Genomic DNA, 23,092 nt, shown 5'->3' on the forward strand with positions numbered 1-23,092 from the left:
AAGACGCTTCAAGGAGACAAATACTACACAGTTCGTGATGGTGAGGAAATTGACGATGTCGATAAGTCAATTTTGCCGAAAAATTTGGTAAGAACCCGAGCAAAGTCTGAGATCAAATTGAAATCTAAATTTGATGTTGTGATTTCACTGATAATGATTACTCAGGTTGCTGCCGTTTTGGTCGTTTTAACGGTTAAAATATCACAATTGAGAGCAAACATATCTTCCTGTGACATCACATTGAAAACTATTTCTGCTATCAGTGAGAGCAAACTGAAAACCAAATTTGATATCCATTTTTCCTGTTGATAGCAAAACAAGTATTCAATTTGATGTTATGCTAAGGCAATGAAAACAAACCCGCAACAACATATTTCTGGAGAGCAAATGTACAGCAAAATGAAAACAAAATTAGGTATCAAATTTGTCAATTGCGTAAACTGAAATCAAATTATGATTTCAGTTTGATGTTGATATCAAAACTTGATTTCAATTTGCTGTCATTTTGATGCTGGACTTTGCTCGGGAAGGCCATGGTTTTGCAAGCGATATGTATGTGTGGCAAGTTGTCAGAGCCATTTGCGACGAAGGAGACGATGAACACTGAAATTTACGTTCAGAAGTCCGCGTCTGCGGCCCATGATCCGTTAACATGATGACCCAGTACTATTTTGGCCCGATTTGGCGTCAATGCACTGTTGGAAAGACACGGTAGCTTGGTACAAAACAAACAATGTGCAATACATGCCAAAAGAGATGAATCCTCCGAATTGTCCTGAGGCCCGGCCAATCGAAACTTTTTGGGCCCTTTCCAAGGGATATCTACGGAAACTCTTTAAGGCGGTGAATTCAATCGAACAATTTGAAATAGACTGGACAACAGTGGCCAAAATTATCGCCAAAGAATCTGTGCTGAAGCTCAAGGGCATCGTCATATCAAAAGTTCGTTCCTAGGCATATGATTAAAGGAACTGTGGATTAGTTTCATCCAATTGAAAGAGAATACTATGGAGAACATGATTTCATTAACATAACTTTGTTTTATTCCAAGCATACGGCAACTGAGTTTTGTAAATTTGGTTGTGTGGGGAGGTTTAGTTTGCACTTCAATGATCCCTATACAATCAAAAAATTGTACGTAGCAAGTGTGAGGCCCCTCTTTGAATATTGTAGTATAATTTGGGTTCCATATCAATATACACATGTAAACCGTATTAAATCAGTTCGGAATCAGTTTTACTGTTTGCTCTATGAAAATTTGGTTGGACGATTTTACCACTACCATTTTATGAGTCGCGATGTATATTGATTAATTCAAAGGGGCTCAAAAAATGAAGAGAGATTGCAATCATTGCTTTTTAAAAAGATGTTATTGCGCAAAGAATGAACACCAAAGAGATTTTGAAAAAATCAAAAATTGTATGCTCCCCAAGGGGTAGGTCACTCCGCACATCAATCTTGGGTCATCTTTTTTGTCAGTGTGCCGTAAGTGTGCCGCAGGTGTGCCAATGGTGCCGGTCATAGAGCAAGCTGCGATTGTTTGTATAGTACTCATCCCGGCAACCCGGTATTTATGGTCCCTTGAATGTTTTGGTTTGATCATAAATCAGGTTGGGGATGATGCGGGAAGTGGCTGGTGTGCGAAATTTTGGTGTTTTGTGTTCATAGAATAATAAAAGCCCTGTGTTTTAGAGTTTTACATTGACCTCAAAGGCAGACCAGAAACCTAGCCTTTCGTGATGTGAAAATTCACGGTCAATGAGCGACCGAAAAGAATTGGAACCGGCGGGGAACATTGTTGTAGACCAACTATATTGAATAATGAATATGACTTCTGTAGTTTGTTTTGTGTGAGTTGCAGCGCTATTTGAATTAAGAGTACTAATGGGGTCTGATTAACTGCCTCTTTCTCTTGAGCCCACTCTAGAACCTACATTTCGTATTTAGATCTATAAGTGAACCAAGAAGTGAACTGCTGGTCTGAGTTCCTCTGGTATATTCAATTAGAGGATGTTCCTGAATATACAGTCAAACGGCACGTTATTTTGTGAACATCTTCAATGACAGTTGTCCAGCAGTGCTCCCATTTTATTTACAACAATCCAATGCCTTCGAGATTGTGCCGATGGATGTGAACAAGCTGTACCGAATCAAATTTCGGCAGAATGTGCTGAGAAACTTAACTTGTTTTATATTAACAGTCAAAGAACAAAAGCTGCTAGAAATGGGCCTTAAAATAGAATGATGTTCTGTGATAACATTACAAGTGCATTATAAGTGCACATACTCAATGAATGGGATAAAATTTTACACAAAAAATAATATCTGTTACCCAAATTCATCAGCATTCCCTCGTGTAGCGTATTTTTATGTTACTTGAATATTCTTATGTTTGTGAGTAACGGTTGCTAGTTTATGGGTTTAAAACCGTTACCCATCCATTGCTTACGTTCATTTTTTGGAGTGATGGGTACTTCTCCATACAAAAATCAGTTTTTTTTATTTCCTCGGTTTTTGCGTTTTGGTTTAAATTTTTATTTCCAAAAATTAGAAATTTTTAGCCCGCTATTTGAGTAACTATTTCATTTGTAGGTAACAGTCACTCATTTATACGCTACAAATTTAGCACACCATGTGCTCCTTTTCGAGCAATAAAACAAGCTTGTGTATTTTTCGAGAAATCCGAGGATGTTCATGATTCATATTCCGCTCACAACTCTGAATTAATTGTGACTTATCACGTCTTAAAAAAAAAACCGCTGAGCACTAGATCAGGTTTCATAAATTGATCACTTTTGCAGACGATCCGCATCTTCCGATGGACCATCTCGTAATCCCCAGATTTCATGAATTCCCCACTTTTACAGATGTTCTGGATCATCCGGTGATCATTCCGTGATCCCCAGGGTCCATATTCGGGTCACAAATCCGACTTCATTCTGATAAGACGTCTGTGAGTGGTTTCGAAAAAAACACGGAGGATCATCCGGTGAACCATCCCGTGGTCTCTTGGGATCATATTCGGGTTATAACTCCGAATTCATTCTGATCAGAAGGTGTGGCGCTGTGTGGTTTGATTGTTTCTCCCGGACCAGAAATTTGTGGCATCGCGAGTGAAAATTTTAATTTCAGTTTATGTACGCGCTGCAAGGTGCGTGTTTTAAAGCTTGGCACGATTAGTGTTGATGTTGGTACACTTGCAACTATTTCAGCAAAAAATAATCGAAATTTTGATGTTATTGAAATTGATATCGAAAGTGTACCAAAAGTGCTTCTGAACGTGTTTCGCAGTTGGATGTGGTGAAATTCGTGGTTGTTTTCAGTGAAAATTCCGTATCACAAATGTTCTCACCGAGTTCCCTTTTTTTGCCGTTCGACGACATCGGGAATGCGCTCCCGGATATATTGATTTGGTGAGTACGTTCCAGTTGAGGATTGTTCTTGTACATTTCTCGATTGCATTTTCGAGGGGACGTGTCTGCTTTTGTGGGCAGTGCGTTTGATGGTCGGTTTGGTAGTATCCTTTTAAATATTATGTCTCATGTCCAAATAACCTCGATTTTCGGTCTATTGATTCAATACTTTAGTATTATATTTTCAAAACATACAATGATGCATTATGTCATTTCATGGCACATAAAACAAAAAGTGTGTGTATTGGACCCAATAATCTAGGTTATTTGTATTTTGTTATACATCTTTATTTTTTATTATATTTTTCATTTTACTACATATTTTATATACATTATATATTACATGATTATATATAAATTCATAATGTAAATTACAATAAATACTGGGACGGGAGGGAGCATCAGGGCATCATTGAAGTTGTAACTGGACAATTGAGTGGAGTGCCAACCGGAGTCTAGGAGGGAATGTGTACTGTCATGTTAGATAGTTAAATATACAAGTACTAATAGTCTAGTGGTCAAAGTATGGGTTTAATGATCGTAAGCTTCTTGGTTCTAATCCAGCCCCTCCCCATGGACATGGAGGTTGACGGTACTGAAGCAAAGGGTTATGTTTAATTTCTTTATGTTTGCAACGATGATGATTTCCCATAGTGACACATATCACCTTCTTAATGCTTCAGTATGCCTCAAACGATTAATTCTTGGTTGTTAATAGAACTTCCTTGATGAAATCGGCTGCTTCATGCAGACTGAGCAATTCTGATTATAGTATCAGATTTGTTCTGTATACAGAGGAACTGGGAGGGCTTATTAGAAACTTCTCACCAATAAAGTAATGATTTTCTAGCAAATTTTGCATTTAATTATATTAATACTTTATTTTCAGCATACGATACAAAAGTGCTCGTTTTTGCGTAAAATAATCAATATTTATTTTGTAATAACGTTTAAAAGTTTTTTTTTGTGATCTGAAAATTTTCCCAGTTTGGTTAGAAGTTTCGAAGCAAACGCATGTCCGCAGGCCTAATAGAAAGATAGGCAGAAAAAGTGATTTTCGGAGTTTTATTCGTTAGGTGTTGTAGTGGAGATTTGTGTCGTTGGATGCGGGAGGAGATTGGAGGGCGGGTGTTTGACGCATAGAGCCTGTCAATTTCGCTTTCAGAAAGTCGCAGTCAGTGGTTTTATGATTCGTGAGCGCTCGCGATTCGTAGAACCGTTGATTTATTTATTTATTTATTTATTTGTATTTATTTATTTGTCGTCAATCAGTGTAGACCGTTTTTTGACGTGTAGACCGATTGTGACTGCAAGTGGATTTGGCAGGTTTTGTGAGTCGGACGCTTGCTTTTTGGCCTATTCTTGTGTCTAACATGTGCAGAGTATCATTATAGGGTCTAATGGTTTTGAGATTCCTGGTTTCGTGAAATATATTTGTGAAAATATCTTTTTGAGATTTTAGTAGTCGCGTTTTGTTTGTAGTTTATATTTTATTTCTTTCATGTAATTATCGTAAATAATAGTTTATCAATAATAGATAGTTCATCCATATATTCGGACTTTGACGCAAAGCGCTGTGGATTATGAGATGGGATCGATTTTGCTTACTGAGCAGAAAATCATGGATTTAATTTCAAGCTCTTCTACAGCACAATAAATCGCCACCATCATTTGTATATTTGATATTGAACATTAACCTTAGGAGCTATTTGCATATCAAGCGAAAACGTAGTCCTGTATTGTCGCGAAGCGTTATGGTTCTGAGATGCTCGATGACCCTGGAGGGATCGTTTTTGCTTACTGAGCAGAAAATCATGGGTTTAATCCCAAGCTCTCCGTCATGACTCTTAAAATTCATGTTCACTAAACAAAATGAATATGTTCTTTCGATAGCCGGCTATCGAGATATTAAATAAACAACAAATAAACAATACATACTTTTGGTTGCATCGCCAACTTGAGGTGAATCCCAACCGAATACACTACCCAAACCTTCAACTCCGTAGCACTTATGAGGGTGTCGCTAAGTCGGTGGCCTCTCGTTAAGTAAGTACTACATCAACATTTCCTTCCCTATCCCTAGTTATGGTAAAGATGGGCGTGGCCGGGAATAGCGACAGGCATGCTTCTGTTACTCTTGTTTAGATTGGAACCAATGTTTACTCCCCAGCATTATTCCTGAAAGTAGTCTAACTGAGAATTTCAGAAGAGACGTGAGTGTCGCTAGTATCCAATCTACGAAGTATATCATAACAACGCTAACGCTAACGGTAACGCTAACGCTAACGCTAACGCTAACGCTAACGCTAACGCTAACGCTAACGCTAACGCTAACGCTAACGCTAACGCTAACTTAAGCTTCTTGGTTCGAATCCAGCCTGTGGCTTAATTTTATTTTTTAATATGTTTTTGTTTAAAAACTAAAAGTTAAACTCTTTAGACCAGGATTTTAACTCGGATGATTCATGATTTCAGGAATCTTGGGTACATAGCTCATGATATCATGAATATTATTCATGGTGTATTTTCATAACATGAAAATACGATATTTTCATGAAATCATGAGTCATTTTTCTCATTCAGGATTTTTGATTTGTTCCCGTGTATACTACAATGGTGTTATGTCCCGAACAAAAAAAAAGAAAAGTATCAGAGGAAACAACGGAACTTTCTAGTGACAGTTGACCATTACTCTGACTTTTTCTAGACAAATATTCTCGGAGATTTATATCAATTTTCCATTATGGAAGCTTTTAAATTTAATTTTGCTGGTACACCTCAATTATAAATAATTAGTAATGTTGAGTTTCCTCATGCCAGAAACTAATTTCACAGATCAAGAAGCCTCTTAAATCGATTTTGAGAGGTTGAGTATTAGTGTTCATGAGCTAAAATAATCTTCTCTTAATATTAGGTCAAATACCAACTTTTTTGGTCTCGAAATCACACCACCACATCACGAAAAACTTCGAAGATCATAAATCCCTAGAAAGCAAAAATGGCCCCTGGCCTGGACAAAATCAATGTAACTTGGCTAAATTTTCTCCTTATTGAAAATATTTAAATACAACATTCTGTCAGACGATGGTTGTTTCCAGAATTTCTTATGATGAAAAATACTAGACTACTTTGTTCATTTTTGAGTAAATATGAGGAACTCAAATTTACTCGCAGCAAATATATTTACTCTGAGTACATCTGTCTTGCCCCTTACCATAATGGCTGATCTTTATCTAAGAGGAAGAGTAGGCAACTGGCTTCTTACTCTTTATCTTTGTCTCTATCTTTATCTACACTCAAAAAACTCAACACGTCATCTTCATGTGTCTCACACTTAATTTTGCCCTTTATTGTGAAACACATCCATTTCTTGTGTGAATCTTATGCTATGAACCATGCCTTAACACTATGGATTTGAATTGTGACACATTTGGATGCAATATTCTACATTATCGACTTCTACTTTACCGACTCTAAAAATGAATCGACAAATATATAAACAAAACTTCCAGGGGCCAGAGCTTTCACATATCTTTTTAATGGGTCTGATTTGGGATTCGATCATGGACTGTTGGGGTGTGCTGCTGCCGGAGTCTTCGATCGATCCCACTGTGCCACGGTTGTTCTCATATATGAGGCGGGTTGATAGGATAAAGTCACAACTCTTGTTTTCGATGTTTACCTTTCTGAGCAAGCAATTCTCGATGAACATTTCAAATGGTCCTATCTGCTTTGATCGATTCTCTTCATCGACTCTCTCTTTTCATAAAGACAGCTATGCAAACAGATTTCGCACTAATGCTTCCACATAGTTTGATAAAGGAGGTTCTTATCTAGTGTCCAAAATGTCAAATACAACAGGGAAAGGTATTGCAACTGAGTTATTGACGAAAGAGAAAGTCGATGAAGAGAATTGATCCATACAGATAGGACCATTTGAAATGTGTGAACATTCAGCACAGTGCACTGAGAAACATTGGGCGCTCTATGCACCCACACATAAAATGTTCATCTAGAAATCACATCGTATTGAAATGCATAACACTTTAAATCCATCTGTTTTGAACAGTAGCGTGATTCAATGTGCAACACACTTGAATATATAGTGAAAGATTCTCATCTCAAAGTTTGAAACACTAGAAATTAACGTGTATAAAGCGCCCATTACCATTCCTCGCCGATAGCTTGAAGTAGCCGGACGTAGTTTGTTCGTGTCTCCGTTGCGGGTATTGGTTTCGTAGCCGGTGGAGTTTTTTTTCCCCACCATAGTGGTTTTTTTATATCGCGCGTTTTACCTACCGTGGACGAAGTTCAGTGCCCAAGGCAACCGCAGTCAGCAGAGGAAGTAGCCACCTTTAGCGACGCTATAGGTGGACTATCATCTCACCGTCATCGTCTCATCACCACTCCAAAGCAGCAAGCAACAACAACAAAGCAGCAAACGGAGTGGCTGCACCAGCTCACACAGCCGGCAACGGCCGGTGTTAAGTATACTATACAATAGTCTTCTCTAGCCCATTGCCGCGCTTTTGTTATAGAATTTTGCGCGTGGCTTTGCCCTCTCCCCTGATAGGGTTGTGAGGGCTATAGTGGTGCAACTTCTTGCAACTAGTAAAAAGTTTTTTTTTTTTTTTTTTTGGTAATTTTGTTTTTGTTTTGCTTGGTTGTTCATACACTGGGCAACAAAATATTAACAACTAGTAGTTAAGTAGATTAATTGGTGAAGGTTTTTTGAAGTATTTTTTTTTTTTCCTTTTTAAGCGGTTGTGCACCGCGTTTGCGCAACACTTATGGCGTCTTCAGATACCTACGTTGCGCGAACTAGATACTATCAACCGTCTTCAAAAGGACCATGGGTTGTCTTTTTTCGGCCTAAAAATAAACCTTTGAAAACTCTCGACATTTCAAGAGACTTGCTGCGTAAGTATCCGGGAATCTTGGTACATAAAGAGAGATTCAATAAACTGCGTGTAGAAGCACCGACTTATGATGTGGCAAATAAAATTGCTGAACATGAGCTGTTTAGTGTTGAGTACAACATCTACATCCCTTCTCGAGATGTGGAGATAGAAGGTGTGGTCTCCGACGCGAGTCTGAGTGTCGCGGACTTAAAACGAGCATCGGGTTGCTTCAAAAACTCGAAAATCGGAGATCAGGTACAGATACTGGATGTCAGGCAACTGCATTCAGTATCTTTGCAAGATGGCATAAAAGTTTATCAGCATTCAGACTCGTTTCGGGTGACTTTCGCTGGTTCAGTTCTCCCAAACTTTGTTAAAGTTGATGGTGCTTTTTTTCCGGTGCGGTTGTTTGTACAGAGGGTATATAATTGTACCAACTGCAAAAGGCTGGGACACTCGGCCAGCCATTGCGGCAACAAAACTCGTTGTGGCAAATGTGGTGAAAACCACAAAGAGGATTCTTGCCACAAAGAATCAGTAAAATGCGCTTATTGTGGCGAGAATCCTCACCCCTTGCAGGAGTGCCCGATGTACAAGCAGCACTCCGATAAAGTGCAGCGTTCAATCTCTGGACGCTCCAAGCAGTCATATGCACAAATGGTGAAGGCTGCATCAGCCGTCCAAGATGAAAATCAATTTTCGATTTTGTCAGCTGAAGAATCGGACTCTGACTCATCCGATGAGGGTGACTCTACGGTGGTACACGCACCTTTGAAAACGAACGGATCCTCAAAACGAAAATGCTCCTCCCCGAAAGTGCGCCGTAAGAAAACTAAAGTCACTCCCAGAGGATTGCAAAATTCCCAGGGTAATGGGGATGAAAAAATTAAATCGAAGGCTCCTACTGCTCCACTTCCTGGCTGCAGTAAGAATTTTCCGCCATTACCCAACAAAGATAAGAAAAACAAAAAAGCTGCTCCTCAAACTTCTCAAAAGAAATCCAAGTCCGAACGAGGTTTGCTAGCTTTTTCGGACATTGTGGAATTCATATTAAATATGTTCAACATACAAGACCCTCTTAGAAGCTTAGTTTCTGCCTTGCTTCCAACACTAGAATTATATCTTAAGCAATTGACTGTTTCATGGCCCCTCCTTGCATCAATCATATCTTTCGATGGATAATTCGTCGAACGAGGTTGAAGATATGATCACTGTGCTACAGTGGAACTGCCGTAGTCTAGTGCCTAAACTAGACTCGTTCAAATTTTTACTTCACAATTCTGATTGTGATATATTTGCTCTCTGTGAAACATGGCTTTCTTCCGATAAAGAACTCAACTTCCACGATTTTAACATTATACGCCTGGATAGAGACGATTCTTATGGAGGAGTACTTTTAGGGATCAAAAAGTGCTACCCTTTCTACAAAATTTCCCTTCCTGCTCTATCCGGCGTCGAAATCGTTGCTTGCCAAATAAATGTGAAGAACAAAGATCTTTGCATAGCTTCAGTATACGTTCCACCAAGAACCTCCGTTAGCCGTAGTCAACTCTGGAATCTAGTTTCGATTCTTCCATCCCCAGTATTATTTCTGGGTGATATGAACTCCCATGGTACTGGGTGGGGCGATCTATATGATGACAATAGAGCGGCTATTTTTTACGATTTATGCGACGATTTCAACTTGACTATTTTGAACACTGGTGAAGCGACACGTATAGCAAAACCTCCGGCTCGAGAAAGTCGACTCGACTTATCTTTGTGTTCAAGATCGCTATCACTGGATTGTCTGTGGAAGGTTATCAATGATCCCCATGGTAGCGATCATTTGCCAATCATCATTTCAATTAAGTGTGCCCCTCACTCTGCAGAACCATCTCGAGTTCCATTTGATCTTACAAGGAACATAGATTGGCATAAATATGCAACGGCGGTGACAATCGGTGTCGAATCAATAGATACGCTTCCACCATTGGAAGAATATCGATTCCTCGCCGATTTGATATACAAAAGTTCACTGGAAGCACAAAAAAGAAAAGTTCCAAGTGCGCCCTTCAAAAGGAGACCAGCCACACCTGGATGGGACGAAGAATGCACAAAATTGTATGTAGAAAAATCTGATGCTTTCAAAGCTTTTCGTAGACACAAAACTTCCACATATTTCGAGGAATATTCAAAGCTTGAGACAAAGCTGAAACAATTAGTCAAAGAAAAGAAACGCGGTTATTGGCGCAATTTCGTCGAGGGACTCTCACGAGAAACCTCAATGAACACCTTGTGGAGGGTGGCTCGGAACATGCGTAACCGCTCATCTTCTAATGAGAGTGAAGAATACTCCAACCGATGGATATTCGATTTCGCTAAAAAGGTCTGTCCGGACTCAGCTCCAGCACAACACATTCTTCGAGAAGCGTCTCCGAGCGGCAGCTCTCTGGATAGACCATTCACAATGCTGGAATTCTCTATGGCTCTTCTTTCATCGAACAACTCCTCACCGGGAAGCGATATGATTAAATTCAATCTTCTGAAAAATCTCCCAGATATCGCTAAAAGACGCTTGCTAGACTTATTCAATTCCTTGCTAGAAAACAACATTGTACCGCCTGAATGGAGACAGGTCAAAGTAATAGCCATTAAAAAACCTGGCAAATCAGCGTCTGACCATAACTCATACCGTCCGATTGCTATGCTTTCGTGCATTAGGAAATTGTTGGAGAAAATGATCCTTCGGAGACTCGATCAGTGGGTCGAAACAAATAACTTGCTATCAAATACACAGTTTGGGTTCCGCAAGAGCAAAGGAACAAACGATTGTCTAGCGCTGCTTTCCTCAGATATTCAACTGGCCTTTGCGCACAAGGAGCAATTGGCTTCAGTATTCTTGGACATTAAGGGGGCTTTTGATTCAGTTTCCATTGAAATTCTGTCAGACAATCTGCACAGATGTGGACTTTCTGGAATTTTAAATAATTTCTTGTACAATTTGTTGTCAGAAAAGCAAATGAACTTTTCCCTTGGACAACTGACAACTTCCAGAATTAGCTACATGGGCCTACCCCAAGGCTCATGTCTCAGCCCTCTTCTTTATAACTTTTATGTCAAAGATATCGACAACTGTTTGGCAGAACAATGCACGCTAAGACAACTTGCAGATGACGGTGTGGTTTCCGTAAGAGGTCCACATGCCATGGACTTGCAAGGACCATTGCAAAGTTCCTTAGATAACTTGTCTTCTTGGGCTAGGAATCTAGGGATCGAATTCTCGCCGCAGAAAACTGAACTGGTAGTGTTTACTCGAAAGCGGTACCCAGCCCAAATGCAACTTAATCTTTTGGGCAGAAACATTACTCAATCATTGTCTTTCAAGTACCTTGGGGTCTGGTTTGATTCAAAGTGCACTTGGAATACCCATATTACGTATTTGAAGCAAAAATGTCAGCAGAGGATCAACTTTCTCCGTTCAATTTGCGGCACATGGTGGGGTGCTCATCCGGGAGACCTCATAACGCTTTATAAAACAACAATTCTCTCTGTTCTAGAGTACGGCTCTTTCTGCTTTCTCTCGGCAAGAAAATGCCACCTTATAAAATTGGAACGAATTCAATATCGTTGTCTGCGTATTGCTCTTGGCTGTATGCATTCAACGCATAACATGAGTCTCGAGGTTCTGGCAGGAGTAAAACCCCTCCAGAACCGTTTCTGGGAGCTCTCTCTCAGAATACTAATCAAATGCGGAGTGACGAACACACTTATAATTGCAAATTTTGAAGAAATTTTTGAGCTGAACACACAATCTCGATTTATGAGAATCTACCACCACTACATATCCTCGGATATGTGTCTTCCTTGTTATACTCCAGACCGTGCTCACTTCACCAATCGCAGTTCCTCAATTGAATATGATCTATCCATGAAACAAGTGATTCACGGGATTCCAGATCAACTTCGAACTATTATTATCCCACGTATTTTTACTGAAAAGTACCAACACGTCAATTGCGTGAACAGATATTTTACAGACGGGTCTCGTCTCAGTGGATCCACTGGCTTCGGTGTCTTCAATGAAAACTCTAGCGCCTTCCGCAAACTTCAGGAACCTTGTTCCGTTTATGTTGCTGAGCTGGCGGCAATCAACTTCGCTTTGGGGATGATTTCCAACATGCCCGCAGACCATTACTTCATCTTCTCGGATAGTCTCAGTTCTATTGAGGCTATTCGGTCGATGAAACCAAGTAGGCACTCATCTTATTTCCTTTCAAAGGTAAGGGAGCAGATGAGTGTGCTGGTCGAAAGATCATATATGATTACCTTTGTATGGGTCCCCTCACATTGCTCAATCCCAGGCAATGAGAAGGCGGACTCTCTCGCAAAGGTGGGCGCGCAGGAAGGCGAATTTTATGACAGGCAAATTTCACACGATGAATTTTACCATTTAGTGCGTCAGAGTACCCTTTCGAGTTGGCAAACCGATTGGGACAATGGAAATCTTGGACGGTGGTTACATTCAATTATTCCTAATGTTTCTTCGAGAGCGTGGTTTAAAGGCTTGGGCTTAAGTCGTGACTTCATTCGCGTGATGAGTAGACTTATGTCCAACCACTACTCGCTAGATGCGCATCTCAATAGAATAAACCTCGTGGACAGCAACATATGTCGGTGTGGAAACGGTTACGACGACATCGATCACGTAGTTTGGCAATGTACGGATAATGACGCCGCCAGAGAGCGACTTTTGAATACCCTCGAGGCCCAAGGAAGACAACCCTATATTCCTATCAGAGACGTGTTGGGTACCCGCGATCTCTGCTATATGCAGTCGATTTATGTGTTTCTGCAAATGTCTAGTATAAGAATTTAATTCGTTTGTCTTTTGTCTCTCTTTATTAGTTTTTGTTTGTCTTGTCCCCCGTCTCGATGAGTCTCATCGTCGCCCACTGGTCACCATAGCCGGTCGAACTCCAGACGAATCTAGAACCACACTACCGTTCATACTGGCGACATCACTCTGATGAGACAACGAAACCCTACCCAAGCTCCTCCCCTTTTCCTATCCTTCGACAATGTACCCCTCTAACCTCGAGTAAGCCGCGAGTAATCGGCCCAACTCCTACTAGACATAGAATTAAGTGAATTTTGTTACAAACAAAGAACAATGAATTATCGGCTCCGTAAAGCTAACGCGATTGAGCCTTACAAATAAACGAACTAGATAAAAAAAATAAAAGCGCCCATTACACATGTCAATATATTGACAAACATCGTATTGTCAATTTTCCTTACAATATTATCAATACATAAATATTGACAACATTAATGATAACACGCTAAAGCACTCGTTGCACGGGTCAATATATTGACAGTAAATTGACATACTGACAATATTATTGAAAAGGTAATATTGATGACGATGGTTTGATGACGAGTATTGTTGAAAATTGATTTTCATTTCACTTTGTCAATATTCTTCCCCTACCCAAGATGAGGGAGAACGTACGTCATTTAGGTCGACTGACTCACAAAGCAACTTCGCGCATGCAGCGTGGCATGCTGTGTTGCCATTTGTTTAAATCTTCATTAGTGATATAAAATCGATTTCAAAATAAATAAAAAATGTATCTTTTCACAGTCACCTGGCTTCGTTTATATGGATGTACATTTTCTACAAAATCACAAGCAGAATCATGTTACTTTTTTACTTTAAAATAAAATAAATACTAAATATCAGCGTTTCACATACCTACACGTAACGTAAATAATTTATTATATGCATGATTTTCATTTATGAATGTTTACCAAAACATCAGCATGATTGATAGTTTCTATTTGGGAAACTGCGTACCGTGAACGTGGGTTATTCCACACGTAGTAATTCCGCGCACTATACAATCGATTTGATTAAATTCGATCAATTTGGAAGTCATGTTATCTGTTGTCCTATGTATTTTCTGTGTCCTATCAAACAGTTACAACATTTGGTATACCAATTTGGTATTACAGCTCACGCGGAATAACCCACGTTCACGGTATATCCTATGTTAATTTATAAACTATATGTGTAGCCTTTAATACAGTTTATATGACATATTACCTACATTAACTTTCTTGCACGTCTTCTGGTCATTAGTTGACTTTAATAATCATCAATAGTAAATTGCCAGAAAGTATAAGAGGATTTTCATCTTAATAAAACTAGTGTATCATTATGATAAAACTTAGCATTATATGTATGGGTCAAATTATTGTTCTAACGAAGCAGGAGAGTTCAGTGATATCAGAAATAAAATTGGATGCTTTAATTAATCACCTAGTTCTAACATCATTCTGGTAAGTTAAGAATAGGCCTGGAATAGATGATTATTTAACACTATTTATTCTAAAAATTCTGAAAATTAATTTAAAATGTTCAGGTATAAGTGAATGTTGGGTGGAAATTTGTTTCTATATATATCCACTGAACCAGGACTCCGCTGTTTGGTAATTTTTGAACTACGGAACTGTTCGGTTATAAATCAGTGAAAAATTAAAAAAATTGGAAATTCATTCCGAAAATGTACGGACCTATTTAGTCAACCCTATTTAATGATACAAATCAAATTTGTCGATTTTATTGATTTCCTTCGAGTCATTTGAAATTTTTCCAATTTTTTCAGCTGTTCAAAAACCCGGCAAAATTTATCGACTTCGTTGATTTTCGGTTTGGACCCGAATGAAAAAAAAAAAAATATTAACTCTAATCACACTTTCTTTCGCTGATCCATGTTTCTTGTGTGGGGAAATTGAGAAAAATAATATTGACTTTAATACATTGAGATAAAAAGGCTTCTAATGTATTGCCATTAATGTTGTCAATATTCGTATATTGATGATATTGATGGCGAAATTGGTGGTTTTTTGTCAATACATTCTGAGTATTGACAAAGTGAAATGAAAATTAGCTTTTCGTCAATCAATCATCGTCTTCAATATCATCTTTTCAATAATATTGTCAGTATATCAATTTACTGTCAATATATTGATATGTGTAATGGGCGCTTAACACATTGAACCAAGGTGAAATACACTTAAAGTAAATGTGATTGTGCATTTAAAAAATCAAGTGTTTAAACACTTCGATCAAACGTGTAGAATTTTTTGAGTTTACAGTTGTGTTCAATATAATAGCAGCGCATGCCGATTTCCATACAAAATGGTCAACTTTGACATGATTGTTAACTTAAGATCAATTGAGCTGAAACGTTCGCCACAGAACTACAAATATGTTCAATTTTACGATTACAAAATACAAAATTTTTTGAAGCACCTGTTGGAAAGTGAGACTCTAGGTAAAATTGTTCAAAATAATACTGTGCATTGAAGGTGCGCAGGATACTTGAGAGAGAACGACAATTTCCATGAGTACTTCCAACAAATTCCGAGAGAAATAAAAACCACAGCCCGCTAAGATTACGCCACCCTTCTTACTGTATATTTTGTAAACAAAAGTCCCGTCTCGTAATTTGCACAACCCTTGAAACGGCGCGTCAAACCAATCTCCACTAGTCCATCATCGACCGTCAATGTGACTGTGACATGGTGCTTGCTAGATGCGCGAAATGTGATCAAACCGGAAACCGATCGATCCAACGACCAGCAACAATATTTGCATTGAAAAATTTACCTTTTTCAGCGTGCTGGACAGACTGAACGACTGCGAGTTGACTCTTATCATGTTGGGGACGGGCACTGTGAACGGGGCGTCGTCAATCTCCTCTCCTTTCTTCCTTCCTCTTCTTTTCCTGGTTTCGCTGAGCTGTGCAGAATCACGTTTGGCGCTCAATAATCCGGCGTGTATTCCTCTTCTGAACTTGTGTACAGCTGATTAGTATTCGATGTTTTGCTTATTTATTTTTTTATAGCTGATTGATAAAACAACACCATCCAGCAGGAATACGGCAGCAGCAGCGAACGGTGGCGACGGTGAGCGAAGACGACGACAATAGCACTGACATCATCGTCAGCCAAAGAATTGGGCAACTTTTCTTCGATTTCTTCTTATTCGCGGGCGGCACTTGAGGCTTATTTTATGGCAGAAGCAGTTGGTTGCAATTCACAATACTCTGGAATGGTATGCATACAACACGGTATGGACGGTGAGGTAGGCGCTAAAGTAAACAAACAATGGCGTTTTCGATAACAGTTCACGTTTCAAGTGGTTGCTTTCTGGCGTTCTACTGTGATGATTGCGGAGTGACACGCAGTGGGAGGAGTAGGGCCCGGGGATGGATTTGAAAATTTGCATGCTTGGTTGCTAAAAACAGCAATCATTCAAGCACTGTGCGTTAAGGATATGGGCTATCAAATTTATAGTGCGGTTTAAATTATGGAAATGAAGAAATTGCATACCATTTGCAATGGTCGGTATTGTTTTCAAGAATTTAATTGGTTATCAATAACACGAACGTGAATGGGAAGTTTAATAGAGACGTATTTTTACAACTTGTTGTAACCTTATTTATTAATTGAGAACATTATTGTTCTACTGTGATGTTGAATAGTGATGATTATTTCAAAGAGCTTTTAAATTTTAACAACCTTTAAATTTCATTGATTTTAATATCGGAATGAGGGGAGAGACAGCGGATTTTGAGAAATTTTCAATGTCCTAGAGTGTTGAAAGTTATTCCAATGAATTACTATTTTACGTATCAAAAATCCGTCTAATGACCCATTCGGCCCAAGTGGCGTTCGGCCTAATGGCTTTAAATCCAAAATTGAAAGGAACTCATCGTAGAAATTTAAAAATTTTAATGAAAATCGGAGAGCTCTACTTTAGAGATTTTCGTAGAAATTTTGCGAGATAAAAAAAAGTTCTGTAAAAGTTCAAGTTGATGGAACTTAGTTGAAGTTGGACAAAGTTTCAAGATTGTTGGTCCAACAGCCAAATTAGGAAGCATTTGTACTAAAATACAATAAATCAGCTCTTAAAAATCGTATTTTTTGCCGAAGTTTTGATTAAAACTGATTAAGAAACTAAAACCTCTTGGAGATCATTTTATTTTCGTGTTAGTGACAAATGCTATTTTGGCAATAGTGCCATGTATGGCCGAGATTTTGCAGCAGTGATTCAGAAACTATGCATGTTATAAATACTGATACCTACACACTTAGAAATAACTAATTTTACACGTGACGGAATCCATATTTGACATAAAAGATGAGACGTAAACAAACAGGTCATGTAATATTAAGTGCTCTGAGACTGAAAAGTTCGTTGCTAGACGAAAAGTATACGTTTGATTAAGCTATATTTTGCGTCAGTTGTGACTCAAATTTATTTCAAAATTGACGCTCGTATATGTCACCTTAGAGCACCTAAATTTACATGAATTTTTCTAAATGTGTACGTTTCAGTTTAGCTCAGATATGGACTGGAGATGGACATGTGTGATTATAAAGTGTACCGTGGACCTCCGTTAATTTAAACGAAACTTCATACATTCTAGCGGGGTTCATTTTTAATTTTGGCTTCCTGTACCCCTATAAGCATCAGAAAAACGTGTTTCTGGTTGACATATGTATTTACTGTTTTGATTTGATTCTGTTTTCCTCGTCACAATGTTTCATTTCACTTTATTCAAATCCATGAGCAAAATTACGCGTGAACCACTTTTAGTTTGCACGACGTTTAGAGTTCAGATTAAAAACGATCAGATTACCGATTTTTTTTTCAAAGTCACAATATGATAAAAGAACTTTCAAGTTCTTATTGTTTTGCTTAGTGTGAGATTTCCAAATATTTTCAAAAACGTGCAATCCTGAAAGATTTTCTTGCTCCGTTTGAAAAATTCATGTAAATTTCTACGAGATATACAGGGTGTCAATTCAAATTCCATTTTTCAATTCCCGGTTTTTTCCCGGTTTAAAAAAAAAACTCTACCTTAAACAAAAAAGGCGTTCAAAAATAACCCTATAGGGATATTTATTAATTTTTTCAGCAGAATTCCTCTACAATATGCAGGGCTGGTAGTGGGTATTTTATACAATGGTATTGACTACAATAACGAAAACAAGGTGACCAAATAGTGACAAATAGTGACATTTATTGATCGGAAAGATATCAAAGATATGGATCTAACCATGAACATTTACGAGCTTTTTTTTAAATAAAACAAATGGTTGAAACATCTTATAAATTTGTTTTCGTAAAATCAGTATTAATTGAATAATCAATAGTTTAATTTATAACCTCCATTTCCTCACACAATACTCATTTTTCTTCCACGATTTTTTGAAAACCAACCGTTGAATAAGTTGATTTTAGAGTCAGATCGCGAATTGGAAGTGTGTTTATGATACCATTATCCATTTGATAAAGGTAGAGTAAACATGCGGGGCTTATTGTAAGTAAAAGTGACCTCGGAGTGGTCGTGAATTACCAGGCATTCTGAAATGGGTCACTGGAGCTGCAATAGAGCTAACACCTTCTAACTCCCGAACTAAACCTGCTTTAATTTAAGGGTAATAAAAAGCAGTTTTCTTCCATAATAACACTGCCGGACAGTGGGGGTTAGATTGTACACACACACACACACACACAGATCGCGAATTGGTTGAATTTGGGGATGTAAAAGATTGAACATAGAAATTTATTAGGAAATCTTGAAATTGAAAAAAAAAAGAGGCGCAGGAAAAAATTTTTAACGTCTTGGAAAAATTTGTCAATTTTAAGACAAGCTTTTCATATCTCTAGAACCTAGACAAGTGTTGTGGATTGTATCAATAATTATCATTATTCTGGAACGAAGAAAATTTTCTCGAAAAATCTCAACCTTCAAAAAAGTTGTAAGACTCTTGTATACATTTTAGAGGTATTGGACTTTTTTTTTGTTTAATGCTGGTACTTAGTAATTCGCGATCTTAAATTCAAACAAATTAAGAAAGCGTAGAATAATTTACGATATGTTAGAATGAAAGTTCACAGTCCGGAATTTTTTTTAATGTTTCTAAAATATAGAAAAGACTTGAAGACTTCGTTCAATATAGAATTTATCTAAAAACTGGGATTAAAAAATATTATAAATTATATAATAAAATTTGTTGATTCCGGACTTGTTGAAAATACAATTTGATGGGCTTGGAAAAGAACTTCTGAAAAAAAGAAGATTCTACTACATGATTTTTCGATGTTGGCCGATAATAAAGCTTCCGGTCTTCAAAGATTTATCGACATTCAGGTCATTGAAAAAATCTCTAGCGCTTGGGAAGTTTCCTAGACCTTTTTTCAACATAGTAGGCTTGGAAAACTTTCAAGATGACGAAGAGATATCGGAACCAGAGTTAATTTTTTTCGAAACCTCAAAAAAATTGCGATATCTCGAGATTTTAGACAGTGGAAAAAAAAAAATTCAAAACCTGTTTTTTTTTTGGTTTTTTTTTCAGTTGTCCAACCTAGTTTTCCCAGTTTAATTGAAACAGTTAAATATGGTAAAATACCTCAAGTACCATCACAAGTTTTATCGCTTGAAGAAACCCAAATCCTTACTTGAAGCATATTTTATTATTTCGCTTAACTGTTGACCCTAAAGAATACAGTATGTAATATATGTAGTAAGGTCAAAATATGTTATTCTCAATTTGGGATAGAAATTGAGAAGAGAAATGCAAGGAAATTCCAATGATGATTTTTGAAATAATCTTAAAAGAATCTTTACAGGATTCTAAGAAGATGATTTGAGAAAGCTTAGCACAATTTTAAGGAAAGTATTTTTATTTATAGTAGTTTTAACACTCTTGGATCATTCGTGCTTTATCCTGGTGAGATTTGAACTCATGATTTTGGAGTGAGAGGTATGGATTCAGATCTTTATGTTTTACAAACTAACTTCGGTATTCAAAGATGTCCTAATCTTGGTATGTGGTTAGCACAAAGTGCAGAAATTAATGTTTAATTTATCTCTATGTTTTTGCAGGTTTAAAAGATTCTTCAAGACCAAATTATGGCCTACAAGAAAAAAAATATAAAATCAAAATTGTTACTTGGGATGAATATTCATAATCTTTCCCGGTGCAATTTGGGTTTTCCCATATTTTTTCCCGGTAAATTCGAATTCCCGGTTTTTTCTCGGATTTCCCGGTTTTCGCGGTTGGGTGGACACCCTGGATATAGCGGACATAAAATGAACGCTAGATTTGGCACAAATACACTCGATATTTTGTGTAAATTTAGGCTCAATATCACTTAAATTAGCAATATTGTATGCAAGCTTGTAAACGATTTCGTTGTTTATGCCAACTGTAGCTCAAAATTAAACGAGGGGAGATTCCACGCGATAGTTAAAATTCAGAAATTTTTTTTTTTCTGTGTGGTTCAAGAGTTCCTAATGTCTTAAGTGTCTGAGTGGAGTGACAGGGTTCTTGAGAAATTTTCATAGTCTTAGAGTTTTGAAAATTGTTCCAATAAAATATCATAGGTCAATATTTTACTCAGTGTTCACTCGGCTGTCGTCGAAAGCAGGCCACTCTCGATGTGTGCTACGCGATCGTCTGTTTTCTCGGCAGCAACCATTGTGTGGTCCTCCTCATTGTTCTTCATCAGCAGTTCTTTCGGTCGATGCGTCGTCGACTTTGGAAAGCAACCGTTTCGTGATGGGTGTGTGAGTGCTGACCACGTTTTGCGTCCATTGCTGCAATGGACGCGCTCTGACCCTCGTTGGCGTACAACAATTTGCCATATAATGAAACCACTGGAAGCGGCTCCAGTTCTGATGGAGGAGGCTTTTTGGATAGCGGAAGATAAAGTGTTTATTGTGTTGTACCTTTTGACTATAGTTTTAAGATGTATTGTATAGTGACCAAGAATCCTCAGCTCTGTAAAGTTAATTCGGTTGAGCCTTATCAAATAAATTAATAATAAAAAAAAAAAAAAAAATATTTTACTCATCAAAAATCGACCGACTTAAAAAAAAATCTGAATTTTAACTATAGCGTAAAATCTCCCCTCGTTTAATGTTGAGCTATAGTTGGCATAACCAATGAAATCGTTAACAAGTTTGCATATAATATTGTTAATTTATGTGATATTGCGCATAAATTTACACGAAATATCGTGTAAATTTACGCCAAGTCCAGCGTTCACTTTGTGTGCACTATATATCGCAGAAATATACATGAATTTTTCGAACGGTGTAGTGACAAGTTCGACCTAATAACCATTCTGACCTAATAGCGTTTGACCTAATGGCATTCGGCCTAATGGCGTTTGGCCTAATGGCGTTCAAGCTTATAGCCCTACACCAAATTTTATATGATGAGTTTAGCTAACTTTGTAAAAGATCAGTGAACTTCATTGATATCAGGTATTTTTCTGGTACTTTATTGGACTTCGTAAAACTTCAGGGACTTTATAGATACTCTAGGAACATCGTTGAAATTCAGGAAGTCTAATAGAAATTTGGAAAACATCGTAGAGTTTCAGGGATTTTCGTAAAAATTTTGAGCAAAACTTCGTAAACAAGTGTAAATGTTTGAGGAACTTCGCAGAAGTTGAGGGAACTAAATTGAAGTTGAGGGAACTTCATTGAAATCGAGGAAACTTCGTTGAAGTTTATGGCACTTCGTCGAAGTTAAGGGAACTCCGTTGAAGTTGAGGGATCTTCTTTGAAGTTAAGGAAACTTTGATTTATTTCATAATACTTCATAAACGTTCCGGGGTTTTGTTTTAACATCAGGGAACTTCGTTAAACCTTAATGAACTAGACAATGTTTGGAGATGAAAGTCTCCTTGATAAAGTGAACCTTACCTAACCTAACTAGAGATAGTTCAGAAAATTCCGTAGCCATGTAATTCCATGAAATCGCGTTCGGCCTAATAGCGTTCGGTCTTTTGGCGTTCGGCCTTATGACGTTCAGCCTAATGGCCCTGATAGGCTGATTTTAGCTTATTTTGTAAAAGCTCAGTGAGCTTCGTAGATAAAAGCTCAGTGAACTTCGTAGAACTAGAGAAATTTAGTCGTATTTTGAAGAAGTTCGGGCAACTTCGTTGAAGTTCACGGATTTTTCTGGTACTTCATTGGATTTTGTAGATGGATCAGAGAACATCGTTGAAATTCAGGAAATTTAATATAAATTTGAAGAGCATCGTAGAGTTTCAGAGATTTTCGAAGATTTGTAAAAATTAAGGGAAACTTCATAAACAAGTGTAAATGTTTGAGGAACTCCGTTGAAGTTGATGGCACTTTGTTGAAGTTAAAGGAACTCCGTTGAAGTTGAGAGAACATCGATGAAGTTGAGAAAGCTTCGTAAAAGTTGAAGGAAACTCGTTAAAGTTGGTGGGACTTCGTTGAATTTCAGGGATTTTTATTTTATTTTAGAAAACATCATAAAACTTATGAAGCCTTATTTTAACTTCAAGGCACTTCGTTACAGTTTAATGAACTTGAAGAAATTGCATCCCTGGTAAGTACTACCGAGGTGCATATAGTTTCGAATGTTAGAAGGACAACGAATTTTGTAGGTGCTCAGGGAATATCATAAAAGTTCAGAATTTTTTTTTTTTTGAATTTCAGGGTAAGACACTATGGATATGTTCTAAAAATTTAGGTTGATCAGGTCTTAATCTGGAGATCTGCAACTGTTCAAAAATTCAAATGTTGTGTCTCAGATACTCATTTAAGACGGCAAGCTGATCAGAAAATATGTAAAAGATTGTCAGCTAATTTGAAAAAAAGTCCTCTGGATATGTTGTCAAGAATTCAGGTTGATCAAGTATTATTCTGAAGATCTTAAACTGTTCAAAAAAAT

The 23,092-nt window shown here is 37.7% G+C and overlaps 1 protein-coding gene across 8 annotated transcripts in view; it reads right to left on the reverse strand.

The window, feature by feature from the left end:
• The window catches only part of by (blistery), an 854,610-nt gene that overhangs the window by 312,149 nt on the left and 519,369 nt on the right, over nt 1–23,092 (reverse strand). Inside the window, exon 2 of one of the 8 annotated variants that reach the window (XM_065239779.1) lies at nt 15,972–16,410. The exons of 6 other annotated variants lie outside the window; for them this stretch is intronic. In XM_065239779.1, coding sequence (XP_065095851.1) covers nt 15,972–16,022 — 51 coding nt within the window. In that variant the 5' untranslated portion in view covers nt 16,023–16,410. Of the gene's footprint in view, nt 1–15,971; nt 16,456–23,092 lie in introns of all 8 variants that reach the window. One more of the 8 variants, XM_065239777.1, reaches the window with a different exon arrangement.

This window comes from Ochlerotatus camptorhynchus, unplaced genomic scaffold (assembly GCF_037179485.1).
Source record: "Ochlerotatus camptorhynchus isolate MF236.1 unplaced genomic scaffold, CSIRO-AGI_Acam_v1.1 ptg000062l, whole genome shotgun sequence".
NCBI classification, from domain to species: domain Eukaryota; kingdom Metazoa; phylum Arthropoda; class Insecta; order Diptera; family Culicidae; genus Ochlerotatus; species Ochlerotatus camptorhynchus.